Source organism: Mauremys reevesii, linkage group 8 (genome assembly GCF_016161935.1).
Source record: "Mauremys reevesii isolate NIE-2019 linkage group 8, ASM1616193v1, whole genome shotgun sequence".
Taxonomy (NCBI): Eukaryota; Metazoa; Chordata; order Testudines; family Geoemydidae; genus Mauremys; species Mauremys reevesii.
In genome coordinates this window covers 56,116,780-56,133,379 of record NC_052630.1, presented here as the reverse complement: position 1 = coordinate 56,133,379, position 16,600 = coordinate 56,116,780, and the positions used below count along the sequence as shown (strand labels likewise).

Here is a 16,600-nt window from a genome sequence, read left to right as displayed (position 1 = left end):
TAATTTAAAAATAACTAAAAAGTTACAATGCCCCTCATTAGATTCCAGCAGACACCAGAGGTAGTAACTTGTGACAACATTAATAAAAGTTGGCGTCTCAGGCATTTTTACAGTTGTTTGTGTATTTTGGGTTCTGATGTTGCTTGTCCTATTAAATGCCTCTACTTAGGCAGAATTACTTCTTATTGGGTGCAACATTTCTAGTATCTAAAACATCTCTTTCATTTTGTTTGTTAAAGTGAGTTCTATAGATTGTATTTTGAAATCACTTAATTCTGTTTTCTGTTACAGAAAACCCTTACCGGCAACTACCTTGTGACTGCCATGGCAGTATGCCTGGGAAGACAGCAGTAGAACTTGGTCCTCTGTGGTATGTACAGCACACAGTGTAACAAAAGTGAAAGCTTGTTTGTTCGTACAGCAGTAAATTTATATCTAGCAACTGAGATGGATTTGGCAGCTGGTTATTTAATTGGAGAGCTGAGTAATAAGAAAATGAGTTTTCCTAGTCAAACTGGTAAACAAGCAGTGAGTTTACTAAATAAACAATAGTGAACTAGTTTTCAATTTCACATCTTGGAGATATGATATATCTTGGAGATATTAAACAATTACACTGCACAGGAGAATCTGGCTGAGTAGCTTGATGTTTTGGGACCAGAGAACTAGTATACACTGAACTGTAATTGATAACTAACTTACATAATATCTTAATACCTATGCACTTCCAATATTATTAAATAACTTGAACTGTTTGATGGTAATCAGCAGTGGTGTTTATCCTTGGATTTTTGGATTGAAAGAATAGTTAAATTTAAATGTGAGCATTTCAGAACTAGATTATAGAATCAGAACTAATCCTTAGCACTACCTCTGCTTTTACTATTTCCAAATACTATTAGTACACCACCCTAATTTTGACAGTGCATCCCTGTGATATGGGTATCGTTCCCATTTTACACATGGGGAAATGAGATGAAGTGACTTTGCCCAAGTTGACACACTAAATCAATGGCAGAACTGGGATTAACACTCGTGAGCTCTTGGCTTTCAAGCCATGACCCTGCACTGCCACTACCTAAAACAAAAATAATGTTAATTGTATCACAAACTATGTACCCTGTTAATATAAGTATAGTTCACCAGCTACTCAGTTTGTGGGAACCACTTCTAAAGGAGCAAAGGCCTTTTGCTGTAAATAAATATACTCTGTCATACACCAGTCTCCTTATTTTCACTGGCATTCTATTGCACTGTCCAGGTCAGGGTCCCTCTTTAACACTGGATTCCTCAGAAGAATGCTGTTTGAAGCTGTTCAGCACGGCTTGGATGAGATTCAGCCACTTGTAAAGACATTAATCTGTGAAGCAGAGTGTACAACTCTAAAACAGTTTTCAATCCATGGTCCTGCCAGCCAGAACAAACAAGGTGAGATAAAATGGCAAGTTGCTTACAAAAAACACACAGGATTTTTAAATGTCTAAAACCAATTGAAAATTTCTTGAGCAAAAGTAACTGTAGCAGTGCATATTAAAAAAGTCAGGAACATGTTCCCTCTCACAAAGCATGGGAAAAATAGTCTTGCCATATTATGGGATTTTGTCACACTCTTTAAACCTCTGCTGTTAAGGCCTGCTTGCGACAGGGTGCTAGACTTAAACCAGTATGGAAAAATCCTATGTTAAGGAAACTAGTGCTGATACAAGGTGCCATGCTGACAGTACTGTAGTCCAATTTATTCACAAATCAGGCAGCAGAAGCAGAAGCTTCCCATATACTAGCCTTCGTACTGCAGCCCTGAGGGGGAAGTTCCTCCCCTCTTAGTGAGAAGGGACTCTGCCCTTCATGCTCAGTCAATCCTGGGCTTCTCTACAGAGACTGCCAATGGGGGGGGGGGAGTGATTGAGATGGCAGTCTATAGTGGGATTCTATTCTAATAAGAACAGACTAGAGGCTACTACCTCACTTCAGATAAATCATCCTATAGTAATTTTACTTGAATATTGTCCTATGCCAGATTCAAACTGATAAGTGTTTAGTGAAAGTTTCCATAACCCATTACCTATCCTTTTGCCTCTATCATTTTTACCCCTTTTACTTTGTCTAGAAAGTTTGGGGTTTTCCCTTTTCAAATTTTTGTGGATCCCTTTATAAGGCAGCAAAATAAAATCTATTTAAAACATTGTTTTGTCACACTTTGGATTTAATTTTGACTTTTGTATTCTAGAAGAATGTGGTGTCTTTATTAAAACACCAGATACTGCCGCTGACTACTATGTGGTACAAGGTATGTAGTTCATCCATCACACCTACATGCACACCCCTTGTGGTTTGTGCTAGCAGATAACCACAGTCAGTGAAGGAGGGGTGGGGTGGGTTTTTTGGGTTTTTTTTTTTTTTTTTAAACAAATGTGCTCAGTGGTTCACCTCCAGTGAAGATTAATGAATCTTTAAAAATATTTTTAATCTTTACCCAAAATAGTATTTGCTGGGAAAGACAAAAAGCCATTATTGCATGAAGTGCACTTTGTACCTTTGCAAGTCTAATTTATCTGTGCAGCCCTTGGCTCCTATGGAAGTGAGTTATAGAAAACTTTAAAATTATCTATTAAACTAGACTAGATTTCAGGTCCCTTCAGCTTTTAAGGAATGAGGGGGTTTCCCCCCAGAAGTGGTGTAGTTGTAGCTTTAGTTCAATCAGTCTAAGCCAGGAATGCTACCTACAGAAAAGCAATAGAGGCCTAAGGTGAGTTTCCCACAGGGGAACGCTTATCATTTAGGTACTCTACTGCTTAGTGAAATCCACAGCTCTGAGCTGGGCTCCATATACAATGCTGGGGAGAGTTAGGGATCCACAAAATCCAGCTCACTGAGCTGCCTAAGATAGCCACTACAAAATGCCAAGGAAAAGGGCGAGTCCTGCTCCTCAGAGGGACTTATGTGCCTAACTCTGGGCTGGAAGGTGCATCCCTCCACTCAGGATTCAAAGCCATGAACCCTCTCGTGAAGGCTGCAAGAAAGGGCTTATGCACCTCTCTCTCTCTCTCTCACACACACACACACACACACACACACACTAAGTGCTACAAGAGCTCTTGTCAAATGTATATAATTTAGCTGAGTGCTAAGAGCACTCACCTACCATATTGGAGACCTAGTTTGGTTGTCCCCTCTCACTGATATCAAGAAGAGACTTCAGCTGTGGTCTCCCCTATCTAAGGATAGTACCCTAACCACCGGGCTTTCGGTTTTCTCCTGTTGAAACTGTTCCACTATATATAAATAAATATGTACTGGAGCTGGAGGACTCTAACATGGTTCTCCCATGTACCTAGTGGGTTACTCTGGCCCAATACATGTTAATTATATACAGTGGAACAGTTTCAACAGAAGAGAGATCTGCCTCAAAATACTCCCTAGCACAGTGGTTATAGCACTCTCCTGGGTGGAGGCAGACCAGAGTTCAAATCTCTTCTTCATATCAGACAGAGGGGGGGAAATTAAACCCAGGTCTCCCACATCCCAGGTGAGGGCTCAAGCCATTGGGTTAAAGTAGTGGTTCTAAGGTGGCACCATCATCTTCTGTGTGGTTTTTGTGGGGCCTGATCCAGTAGGTGGCTTCGGAGAGCACCTGCCAGATAAGCAGGGGAATATTTAGTTTGAGGCACCCAGCTGCCTGGACTGAAGCAACTCAGTAATTGGTTTTTTAGGTGGCTACAGAGTTAGGCAGAGGCTGAAGAACTACATTTTGGATCTTGCCCCTAATGAGCATTTCTGTGTTTCAGGTAAAAGGAAAAGTAATGAAATGAGTAGAAACACAGCAAAAAGACAGAAGTCCGAAAGCAATGCTGAGCACCCTGCATTTTACTATAATATCCATAGACATAGTATCAAAGGAATGAACATGCCAAAGTAAGGATCAAGTTCCAGTTTCTGATGTCAAATAAAATCAGTGTGTAATCTGTGTTGAAACCAACTAACCAGTAATAACTTTCTCTATAATTTTTTCAGGTTAAACAAGTTCTTACAGTATCTGTCCCAAGCTGGGTATAGAGTAAGCCGAACCCATTTTGATCCCATGGGAGTTCGCACAAATGCACCGTTGGCACAGTTTAAATCTATCCTTGTGAAGTACAGCACTCCCACGTACACTGGGGGGCAGGCAGAAGGCCCTCTCCAGTCCACCGAAGATGCCCAGGCAGAAGACAATGTCCAAGCTGCTATAGCTGACAAGTCAGGAGACATGGAGTTCACAGAAGATGATAAATCAGAAGGCATTCTCACATTCACAAAAGACAGCTATAACGATAACTTTACTGCTGCTGAATGCAAATAATGTGTTAATTTGAGATTTGCAACTAAGCCACTGTAAACCAATGTTACTCATGTAAACCAATCTACAGAACTGGTTTTGAAAGCTTGGGTTGCCAGTTATTTTAATGCGTGGGAGACATTTTAGAATTACACAGAAGAACTTGTAATTGATCACAATACATATGGTCAAGTTACAATTAGAGTGGAGAAAGAAACTGTAGAGGGTATTGACTTTTATGCTCTTGTCTTTCTTTTAAACACTGGCATTTTGTGACTACCCCCAGCTCTTCGAAAAGCCTTATTCAAACTCCTAGTGCAATTTCCAGTACAGTGGATAAGCGATGGGGCCAGAAGTCTTAAGCATTTCCATAAGTGTTGCTAGAGCATAACCTAAGTATGTAATGGGCCATCATGCCTGTAGCTTGATTGGTTAGAGTTTAGCAATAGATCAAGTCTGTAAGAAACCAAAAATGTTGCACTATAAAATGTGGTATTAAATTTAAGCAAGCCAGAACATTTTAAATGGGTACAATTATATCCTTAGGTAGCAAACTTAACTTTTACCTAAAAGCAAAGACCTAAATGCAAGTGGATCGGGAATGAAATTAAACTTTTTGCTATTTGATTTTTTATCTTTAGCGCTATATAGCTATATATTTCAAGTGAATTAGCTACTTTGAACAAAATAACAATTACCTGCTGGTAATAAAGGAGAAAGCTGGTAAGCTATTGGGGAGAGAGGACTGAGTGGCAAAGAATTAATTCACCAGGATTTAACTCATCCTGCATTTAAATTGTCACTGGTACTATTTGATGATTAAGTCAATACATCTGAACTCTAGTCAGTTAGCTGGCAGTTATCTAATTTAACCTGCTTGTGAGATTCCTTTTACAAGTCAATGATTAAATTTGTACATAAACGGGTTATTTTCACTATTAGAACCATCTCTTGTGGTACAGGTTGAAAAAACATTTAATAAATAGTCATCTGTTTTTTTATATTTTCCTTTTAAAATACATATATGGTATTACTTCAGCCATAAAATCATGCGGTTCATTTTAGTGTGGCTTTTTCCAACTGTTAGAATGAAGAGTTTGGTCCAAAACTTCTGTCATTTGCTAGTTCTGATCTAGGAACAACTGTCTTATACTGTTTTTAAAACAGGATCTTCCATACAACAAGGGTAATAATTTTAGATTCAGGCTTAGTCTACAAAGTTTTGGTGGCATAACTATGTATTGGCTAGGAGACTGAGGGGGAAAAAAATCATACCCCCTAAAAACCAATGTAGGTGTGCCAAAGGAAACTCCTCCCATGTAGATATAAGTATGCAGCCAGAAGAGTTTTTCTGGTGGCTTAGCTGTACCAGCAGAACTCCTCCTGTCGTGTCAGTTTATGCTACATCTCCCTACTATGGGGTTCTTCCAGCATAGTTATGCCAGCAAAGCATATGTAGTATAGACACTCCTTCAGATACAGGTTTTCACAGCCGCTACGGCCCCAGTCCTGTCACAGAACCACTCTATCACTTCCTTCTCAGACGTTCTATGCCACTCAGTTCTACAAGATAGGGTATTTGTGATACGTAGCACTTTCAGGCTCTGCCAAGCTGTAAGACTCTCTAGTCATGTAGCTATTTGACTTATAGAAGAAAAATCTTCTTCAGAAATCCACAAAATAAACACTAGTAGTGTGAGGTTTGGCATAAAGTACATGAACTAGTCTAATAGGACTGGGAACACAGAAGGAGAGAATCATGCACGACTTACTGGTGCTGGAGAAAAAGCAATTTCAGGGTTGGCACCAGAGAAATCTTCCACATAGTACCACTTACTTCATGCTAAAGTTCACATAAAAACATCACAGGAAAAAGAAAAATCCATGAAAATTGACAGGGGGTCTGTACAGCAGATGTAAAACCTGGAATTACTTAGCGCAATTTTTTTTAAGTTGACAGGGTTTCAAATTGAGTGTCCTTTTAACTAAATACTGGCCTTAGGGAGCATTCAGACCTCATTCTTGTTTTTATTCTTTATTGCTGTGGAAGAGTCTCACACCAACAGAGCAACTTGACCATACAGTGAAATTGACAAACCAGGAAGTTGTCAAATGCAAAGCAAACAAACTGACAAAATACAAAAAGTTTCTAATGTTTCAGTTAAAGCAATCCAACACTGAACTGAAACCAATTTCAGGCAGAAATGTGATTTTAAAGTTGACTAACTAACTGCAGAGATTAGGAGAACAGGTTGTGTATACCTCTATCTTAACACTCAATATCCAAATCTTGTTGCTGAGGCAAATCTGGCATGTAGTCAACTAGCTCCTTAATGCATAATCTTTAGTTTAACTTGCTGTCATGGTTCAGCAAGTCTCAGAAGTACAAATTAGCTTTCAGTTGTATGTATTCATGGAAAACTAATATAGCAAAACACAAAATGTCCAGTAAGTTCTTAAACAAAAAGTTGCCCCAATACACTTTAAGAAGGTGGAGTAAGTTACAGGGGCTAGCCATTATCGACTTGATTCTGACTAACAGGGAGGAACTGGTTGCAAGTCTGAAGATTGAAGGCAATGGGTGAATGTGATCACAAAATGATAGATTTCATGTTTCTAAGGAAAAGAATGAGTGAGAATAGCAGACTATGGGCAATGGACTTCAAAAAATGGACTTCAACAATATTTCTCTGTTAGTGTGGAACTCTTCCAAATTCAGAGAACTGGTACATAAGAAAATTTAAGAGAAAAGAGAGTTTGAGAAAGCTGGCAGTTGCTCACAGATGCAAGATTAAAGGCCAACAGCAAATTATCCTCATACTATCGGAAAAATAGTAAGAAGCCAATATGGCTCCATCAGAATCAGAAAATCAAAAAGGAATCCTGCAAAAAGTGGAAACATGAATGCAAAATGAATACAAAGAACCAGTACAAGCATGGAGGACAAAATCAGAAAGGCTAAGGCACAAAATGAGTTACACCTAGCAAAAGAAATAAAAGGCAATAAAAAGAGGTTCTATAAATACATGAGGAGCAAGAAAAAGACCAAGGAAAGTGTGGGTCCTCTACTTAAGAATGGAAAACTAATAACTGACAGCATCAAGAAAGCCGAGGTATTTAATGTACATTTTGCTCCAAGCTTTACTAAAAACGTAATCTGTGATCAGATACTTAACACACTATTAACATGGGGGAAGAAACCCAAGCCAAACTAGGGAAAGAACAGATTAAAGAATACGGTCATGTCTACACTAGTGATCTTAGAAGCACAGCTGTACCACTCAACAGTGGCACAGCTGAGCGACACCTATAAGCAACATAAATGTTGCTGACTGTAGCGGGGTGGTTACCCCGCTCCTGCCCTGAAGAGCTTAAAACAGCCCTGGGAGAGGGCTGTGGCAGGGAAAGCACCTGCAGCTGGGCCACACCCCAATCAGGCCTCAGCTGGCCCTATATAAGAGGCTGGGAGCCAGGAGCTCAAGAGTCTGTGTTCAGAGAGAGAAGGGTCTGGCTGCAGGGAGGTTAACCAGGTATCTGGAGTGGAGCAAGACTGGGGAAAGGCCAAGGGAGATGGGGAGCTCTTGCCTGGTAAGCGGTTGCAGGGGCAGCCCACGGGTAGCCAGAGGCAGCAGGTCCAAACCGCTTTGCCTGTGATGAGTGGCTTATACTGCAGTCTGCCCCAGTGACTAGATGGAGACTGGGCAGTAGCCAAGACTGAGGCGAAGTGGGGATAGTGGGTGGGGGTTCCCCTGGGAGGGGGAGACTCAGACTTGGGGGGTATTGCCAGGGGGCAGCACCCCAGACAACAAGGCACTGAGTCTGGGAGGGACACGGGATCCAAACGGTAATGGGACACCGGCCTGCAGAGGGCGCTCCAACAACTGAAGAGCTAATTCCCAGAGACAACCAGCAGGAGGCGCTGCAGGGGTGAGTCCCGCATGTTTACACTGACATAAGCGATAGTGTAGGCCTGGCTTAAGTTAAAATGTACTCAAGTTGGCAGGACTTGATGAAGTTCACACTAGAGCACTTGAAGTAGCTGAAGAAATCACAGAACCATTAGCAATTATCTTGAAAACTTATGGAGGATATGTGAGATCCCAGAGGACTAGAGAAGGAGAAACATAGTACCTATCTTTAAAAAGGTGAACAAGAGGACATGGGAAACCATAGGCCAGTCAATCTAATGGTGATACCTGGAACAAATTATTAATTTGTAAGCGCCTAAAAAATAATAGGGTTATAAATATATGCCAATATTGGATTTGTCAAGAAGAAATGCAAAACTAATTTCCTTCTTTGATAGGGTTACTGGTCTAATTAACGGAGGAAACTTGTAGACAGGATATCTTGATTTTAGTAAGGCTTTTGACACAGTCCCACATAACATTCTCTTAAGCAAACTAGGGAAATGTTGGCTAAATGAAATAAGGTGGGTTGTAGCGTGGCTGTGTGGCCTCCTGCCCTATCAGAAGGGGAAAGACCCAAGATCACCCCCTGGTGGGCAGAACCAGGCCACCTGCGGCCACCCCACCAGAGGCAGAGGGGTGGGACAGGAAGCTGGCCTATAAGAGGCCACCCTCCCTCTGGCCAGCTAAGAGGGAGAGCTGCCAGAGGTGCAAGATGTTTCTTCCTTGCTGCCAGGGCCCAGAGCTGAAGGAGACAGCTGCCCGACCAGAGGAGTTACTTGAATTACTGGAGACCAGCAATGCCAATGAACTGCCAGGGCTGCCATTGGCTCTTTATCCCGGAGAGACCAAGGATGACCCCAGAAACCAGGTGCCCCAAACTGGGGAGAGTAGGAAGGAGCCCAGGGACGCCAGATAGGTTCAGCTGTGGAATTATCGTGAACTGGCCAGCATGTTGCGGACAGATCCCCACTGGCCTAATGGCGAACTACCCCACCACTAATAAGGCCCTGGGCTGGGATGCAGTGAAGTGGAAGGGCCTGCATCCCTCTACCCCAGCCACCCCACCTGTGGAGGATGGCCATCTCCCCACTAAGAAGCCAGGAGGCCTGAATTGGTCTGGTGCCCACCGAAGCGATTTGCTGTCGCTCACAGTTGAGAGCTTATTCCCCACCCTGAACTGCTGGACTGTATCGCATGGACTCAGCCTGAGCTATAAACTGTGAATTGCCCTGATTGAGGAACTGGGGATGAGAGAAGAATTAAGGCCTGGGCTGATTGTCAGCCAGGCCTGCTAACTGCTCGCTGCCCTGATTGAGGGGTGCTGCTTGGATTAATCACCAGGGTGGATTCACTAGCTAGGAGCTGCACTCGCTTGAGAAACAGTGAGGAGGCACGGCCTCCTGCCCTGTCAGAAGGGGAGAGACACGTGCCCCTCTTTACATGGGTGCACAACTAGTTGAAAGATCGTACTCAAAGAGTAGTTATCAACAGCTTGCTGTCATACCTGGGAGGACATAAATAATGGGATTCCAAAGGATCTGCCCTGAGTCTGGTCTCATTCAATATTTTTATTAATGACTTGGATAAATAAGTGGAGAGTATGCTTATAGAATCTGCAGATGACACCAAGCTGCAAGGGGTTGCTAGCATTTTGGAGGGCAGGATTAGAATTCAAAATAACCTTGTCATTGGAGAATTGGTCTGAAATCAACAAGATTAAATTCAATAAAGACAAATGTAAAGTACTACATTTTGAAAGGAAAAATAAAATACAAAATGGAGGATAACTAGATAGGCAGTAGTACTGCAGAAATGGATCTGGACCATCCCAGATGTGGTCCCAGTACAGATACCTACCAAAAATCCAACTTCTATTGTTCGTATAGATAATTTAAAAAACAACCACCTAAATAACATGGAATGTATGTTGGAGGACAGCTGAAAGTACAAAGCATCTGCAAACCATTATATCGCACAAGTTGTGTGACCTTTCTTCTCATCAAAAGAGCCCTAAACATTTCTTGACCCTAAACAGTGGGAGGAAAGAGAAATCCTAATTATGTTTTTCTATGGAGGGGATAAGGAGAGGGAGACATTGTTTTATATTCAGTATAATCATGGCTTAATGTTTGATTCAGCACTACAGTTATAATGAAGGGCTGAGGTTTAGAGTGCACAATATAGTTTCATCTTAGACTTTATCAAATACCACTTTTCTGGTAGTGGATAAAACTACTAATCTTACAATACATTTATCCTCAAATATAGCTGCAGTTTGTAAAACTTAGCAAAAATTGACACTGCATATTTTTATAAAAGTTCAACCCCATTCAGTATGTAATGCTATGATCCTACTTCACATATTCCAAGTCTTCTGTCTCCAATTATGTTGGGAAGGTGATTAGCACACATGTAAATCACCATGCATAGTAACTGATTTTGCTGGGGTTCCCAAGTAGGGCACGCCAAACCAACAGTCTTCTTTTCATATCACCGTTTGCATGACAATTATTCTGTGTCCCACTCAACGGAATAACTTGTTATACATGCCATGGCCACTGAAAAAGTTTGACATTAGCTAGTGTTATTACACATGCACATCCCATTCTAAGGCCCTGATGCAAATCCCACTGAAGTAAATGGGAATTTTTCAACTGATTTCAATGGGCCTTACAAGTGGGGGGAGGGGGGGAGAAGAGAACAGGACTGAGGCACCAGATTCCACTGTGTGGTGTTGGCTTGTGTATCCAGAAAGCAGATGCATCTCCCAGCCCTCTATTGAGAAAACTGCAGATATGATAGTGTTGTTAGACAGTGCTAGACTAGTGAATTTATAATGCAAATGGTTTCTTTTGTAGACTGTAATAGGAAGTGACTGAATTTCCAGTACTGTGTTCACAGCATTTTTGCTTTATTGTGACAAATGTGAGATGTTAGGTATGACTTTAGTTTCAGATATAACTGTTCAATTTACCATACCTAACAAGCACAAGGTACCAAAAATGAGGATCTAGCTCAACAGGAAGGCAATATGAAAGTTGTTTTGAAAAGTAAAATTGTTTATAGCACTAAAGTCAGTGCATCAATGGTATAATCAAACACCTACATAATATATATTTTTAAAGAACATAAATATTCAGTAAATTCACTATGACATGAAAATAAGTTTCACATTCTTCCACACTTTTTTAAACTGCGGACAAAAAAAGACATTCTCTAGACAGACACAGCTCAGCTTCACAAATACCTCCTTTGCTCCTTAAACATTCTTAGATATCATACTGGGAATTTGTCATTCTGCTGCAGCTAACATAGAAGTTTCCCCATAAAATCTAAGTATCACAAAAACAGGATTATATTTAGTGGACATGCACTAGTAATCTATACAATTGAACATTACACCAAGTAATACTGAATAAAACAACATTTGAAAATCAACCCTCACCCTCCACTATGCTTGGTGACTGGAAATGTCAGTTTCATGGCACAGATTACAAAAAGAGTAGTAAAAACATTTTAGATACCAAAAAGAAATATTAAAAGTTATTCAAGAAACCTATGAGTTTTTCATATAGAGATTAAACTGACCCAAAACAGCTGTTAAAATGGACATATTTACAAATGTTAGACTTGAATGACAAGGAGTAATGGAAGGCTTGTTCCCTTCCCAACAGAAACCTAGGGATTTGAAAGTGTACAAGTTCCATATACTTTAGAAACTCATCCATCTTAACTGTGAGCAAGACAAGAAGGGAGGAGAAGACAAAGTGTAACATTCCTCAACTACTTTAAGGGTCTTTTCACTTTCAGCATCCAAACTGCAAAGACAGGAAGGCTGTACTGATAAAACCTTAGAGCAAAGAGAACATCACTGTGCCATTTCCCTAACATTGAGAATTCTCTTTAGCTGCAGCAAAGCATCCCCGCTAGGTGAAGGCAGGGTTCACACCAAAACAAAAACCCACCTGTTTAACATGCAGATGAACTGTAAATGCAAAACTTCACACAGCAGCCAACTTCCAAGTTTAAAAAAAAAAAAACTACTGTAAGACACAAAATGGTAAACCTGTCAAGTACTAACACATTTTCTTCCAAAGTGCTACGCCATATTTGTTAAAGTTTTGGCTAAAACAGAATACTTAGAACAGTTTGTAGTTGAAGCAGTTCTTTCCCCTCAGTGATGAACCACAGTTATAGCTCACAAGTGGTGTGGATAGAGTGCTATAAAATAAGATACTCTTGCTGCAACACAATGCCATTTTTGTTGCAAAATATTTCCAAGAAAGAGAATCCTTTACAGCAAAGTCTATGATATTTCCACAATAGTCTGCCATTACACTTGATATAGCAGGACTTTTAAATTGTCCGAGAAGATTTTGTACAATAAATGTTATCAGTCAAGCACATGTGCACAGGATAATTCTGCAACAGGAGTCAAAGACCAGAAATTAGAGAGTGCACAGGGACTGTGATATTCTGCCCAGAAAAAAATAAAATTCCTTGTTTTTTTAAATATTTTTTTTTCTGATACTGAAATTAATGAAATCCAGCAGATAGCAAGATTTTTTAAAGTGTCAGAACTTCTTCCCTTAAGCCTTCATCTTGGTCTACTGAAAACTATACCTTACCTGGACTATTACCAATAATCCAAGTCTTGCAAGGAATCAGATTACTACTGTAAATACCTTGAAGCCAAAATGGTATGCTGTTATCAGAACTGAATTCTTCAACATCTTTTATAGTGACAGTAATTGGCAAATCACCACTATTACCATACTCCCACAACAGCTGCTACTATTGACTACTTTAGACCCTCACTATTTCACCTAAGGGCTGGTATAATTGTATCAAGCATATTAGCAGACCAACAGCTTTTCCTGGACTAAGTTAAAACATTCCACGCTGGAACCTTTGCTTGATCTGATATCATAAACTGAGAATAAAAAAAAAGCATATCTTTGATAACAACAATGGAATGCACTGGAAAGGTTATTTAGTCCCCTGGGAAAAAAATATTAAATTAAAAATAAAACCCAGAATACTGTCTAATTATAAGAAGTAGGCTCTGTGAGTAGTCTGAAGACATCCTAAGTACTGTCCATGAAGATGATGGTGGTGCCTCCTTAATATTAAAGAAATCATAGCTATAAAAGTTAGAGTCCTCTCTCCAAACCTTCTCGCAAAGCCTATTTATGTTCCTTTGTTGGTGCATAGTAGAGTTCCATGGGTTTGTTCACTTTCCAGTACTTCTCACTGACCAGCTCCAAGGAAAAGGAACCATTCAATACCTAAAGGAGGAGAAAAAACCAACAGTTCTGAAAATATATTTTCTGTCAACTTGCTATGAACTTCTGATGGTCCTGTCACTACTATCTGGTCACTGTGAAAACCCTGCAGTAGACTTGGGGAGGAACATTTACAGAACACAAGTCTTTTGTGGTTCTGGCTGCAATCAATAGATATTTCCTGTTAAATATGTTATCAGTGTTTCTGGTTGCTTATCTGCTCATTATAATCCAGTGACTAGTGCCTCAATTCTAATACTAGCCTCCCCCCATAGCAATACAGATTAGATCTTAACTATACTGATCAACACTCTTTCATTTATTATGCTTTTTTTTTGCAGGGGGGGGGGATATTTCTACCCCACCCCCACCCAGTAGCACCAACCAATGTGCTAGCTGCTTTCCAAACACAAGAAATTGTGATCTCTTTTCCTAAGAGCTTGAATGCTAACAAGAAAAACAAATAGACAAGGACAGTGGCAAGGAGAATCAACAAGCAGCAAGGTGATCAGAGGATGACCGTGTCATCACGATATATCCAAACTGTTACCGGAACAATTAATTTTTGGTGTGTTGGGTGTATGGTGGTGGGTTTTGGGGAGAAGCAGACAAATGATGTATAGAGGGTTGGCATCACTGATGGATGGAGAAGCCTGCATGATGTGCAGAGCAACATAGGTGGATAAGTAAGGAGGGAGAGAACTATGCAGGACCTTGAAAGCAAAGAAATAAGCTCAAAGTTTCACTTTAAATTTACGCACCAAGACCTGAGGTCAGGCCTCAGCTTCCCTACCAACAGTCTGACTTTATGAACAGCTAAAATGCAGTGAGCCAAGCTGCCTCTTCCCTTTGTTTCCTGCTGGACCTGGAGTCTTGCAGCCACCTTGCTGGGCCTCTGCTAATGCGGCTTTTGAGCAACTTTATGGTATCAGGTGCTACTGGCAGTAGAGTATGCATCTCCCAGTTATCAGTCAGGGGATTATCCACCAATATGCCTGAAAATCTTTGAAAATATTTTTCAAAAATCTTTCAAACATGACTACAGATTGCCCTAGAAAAGAAATTGAGGCATCCCCAGAGTATGTGCACTGCTGCCCCTCTCCCAGCTTTACAAATGGGTGGGATGGGGTGGAACTTGGGGCTGAAGTCCAATGTATTTCACTTTTTAAACCAGCAAAATCTCTAAACCTTTCTTGAATTAGTAAGACTGGCAGGAATTTAAAATAGCTAGTGATACTGAGTATTCATCTAGCTAACGACTGTATTGTATCTTGACTGAATTTTTGTGGATTGTGCTCATTTAATATTTGCCTGTCTGAAATACTACTTGTGTGTGAATTTGACTTTATATCAATAGATGTGTCTCCTACTAATAAAAAGCCAGACTGAATTTGCCTAGGAAGTGCTACCACCCTTGGGCAATGAAGGACATTCTCAATAAGCAAGTCCTCAAATCAAAGTACCACTTTTTTCCTCCTAAATTTTTACCTGTAAAATAAAGAGCAAGATCTTCAGCTGGCATAAATTGGTAAAATCCCAGTGATGTCAATGGAGCCACACCATTTACCCTAGCTCAGGGGATTGTGCCCAGAGCATCCACACATTTACACGCCACTCCTTTTCTACTATCAATGCTTTTGCTGTATGCAATCGCCACAGAACAGACTTTTGCCTAAAATGTCACAGCAAATAATGCTGGTGCTATGCTTTTAAAAATGGATTATGAATACAATCCATAGACCAATTTGTAGACAGAATCCAAACCAATCACAATAGGATAACAAATCCATTGTGCCTTCAAGTTATAGTATTGTTGGGTCTAAACATTTCTAAATTAGAGTATCAATCAGATCAACTACTCACAGTGTACTGGCCATTGGCCGTAGCAATGTAAATTGTGTACTGCTTCTCACTGGCTGTGTCAAGATTCATCTGGTTTGACTCTCCTTTGCTCCGAAGTTCCTCCAAAGCCAACCTCACAGCTAGGTACTTAGACAAGTGATCAACTGTGGCATTACCCGAGGTCTTTATATATCTGCAACAGTAGCAACAAAGACAACCAAACATATTTCAATCACTTGTGCAGAAAAAGGCACTAGATAAGCTTCATATGTAAAAGTAAACAAACTTGTATGTGAAGAGTACAGAGTGCCTCAATGTTTTCACTCAAGATACAAAAGAAGCAATTTACTGAGCAAGAAAAGAAGTCCTCACACCTCTCTCAACCTCCTCTTCCGCAGACTCCCACTCTATTTGTGGATAGGAAATATTACTACTTGTCATCTGCCTGAATTAACTGATCATGTGAGACATTTAAAAAAAAAAAGTAAATATTAAGGACTGCTCAATCCTCTGAACACAGATGTGTGACATCAATTCAGTGGACAAGAATTGGATACTTGGCATGCTCTGTGACCACTTTCCTTGCCCTAACTACTCTTCATTGACTCCTCATTCTCTGGAAATCTAAACCAAAGAGTGAGATTTTCAAAAGTGCCAAATGGCCTAGGATGTTGTACTTCTAGAACCCATGAGAAAGCTCTTGTGCTGAAGAGGAATAAGAAAGCAGATTCCAGATATTTCAGGAAACTCTAGAAAAAAAAATACAAACCTGCATACTGCAGATACCAGAATTTATGAGCATGGATCTGGACAGGATTACACAGAATTTAGGGTGAGATTCACTTTTAATGGGACTTATGCTCCTGAGCCACTTTTGAAAAACTTCACTCTTCTTTCCCAATTTCCAAAGACAAAGGAATTCACATGTTGATCCATTCAGCTACACTCTAACACTTACATAAGGCTTATTTTTATATACATATTTTCAAAAGGAGTGAGGAGAGACTGGAATCTAAAATCATCTGTGGTTTTAAAATGCTGTCAACCAAGCATACCATACCAAGAACAGAGGTGTGTTCTTAACTGTTAGGAACTTTTTCTGCAATCAAAGGGTTAAAACAGACTATGATACTATAAAATATTAACTAAAATAATTGGCTACCCTATTTAGGATGGAGAAAGTGCATTCAGTTCAACAGGATAAGGTGTAACTAGAGAAGAAATGTCTACATTTGATTTTAAAAAAGCCT

At 40.2% G+C, this 16,600-nt stretch overlaps 2 protein-coding genes across 5 annotated transcripts in view; one reads left to right on the top strand and one right to left on the bottom strand.

Moving 5' to 3' along the window:
- The window catches only part of TRMT1L (tRNA methyltransferase 1 like), a 48,120-nt gene extending 42,805 nt beyond the window's left edge, over positions 1–5,315 (top strand). For 2 of the 3 annotated variants that reach the window (XM_039486761.1, XM_039486762.1), the window contains exons 12-16: positions 292–370; positions 1,262–1,428; positions 2,228–2,287; positions 3,786–3,912; positions 4,012–4,336. In XM_039486761.1, coding sequence (XP_039342695.1) covers positions 292–370; positions 1,262–1,428; positions 2,228–2,287; positions 3,786–3,912; positions 4,012–4,336 — 758 coding nt within the window. Of the gene's footprint in view, positions 1–291; positions 371–1,261; positions 1,429–2,227; positions 2,288–3,785; positions 3,913–4,011 lie in introns of all 3 variants that reach the window. The other variant, XM_039486759.1, reaches the window with a different exon arrangement.
- A 5,949-nt stretch (positions 5,316–11,264) lies between these two features.
- RNF2 (ring finger protein 2) overlaps positions 11,265–16,600 on the bottom strand; it is a 58,178-nt gene continuing 52,842 nt past the window's right edge. For both annotated transcript variants that reach the window (XM_039484839.1, XM_039484838.1), the window contains 2 exons: positions 15,372–15,543; positions 11,265–13,511 (listed from right to left, as the gene is read on the bottom strand). In XM_039484839.1, coding sequence (XP_039340773.1) covers positions 13,410–13,511; positions 15,372–15,543 — 274 coding nt within the window. In that variant the 3' untranslated portion in view covers positions 11,265–13,409. The remainder of the gene's footprint in view (positions 13,512–15,371; positions 15,544–16,600) is intronic.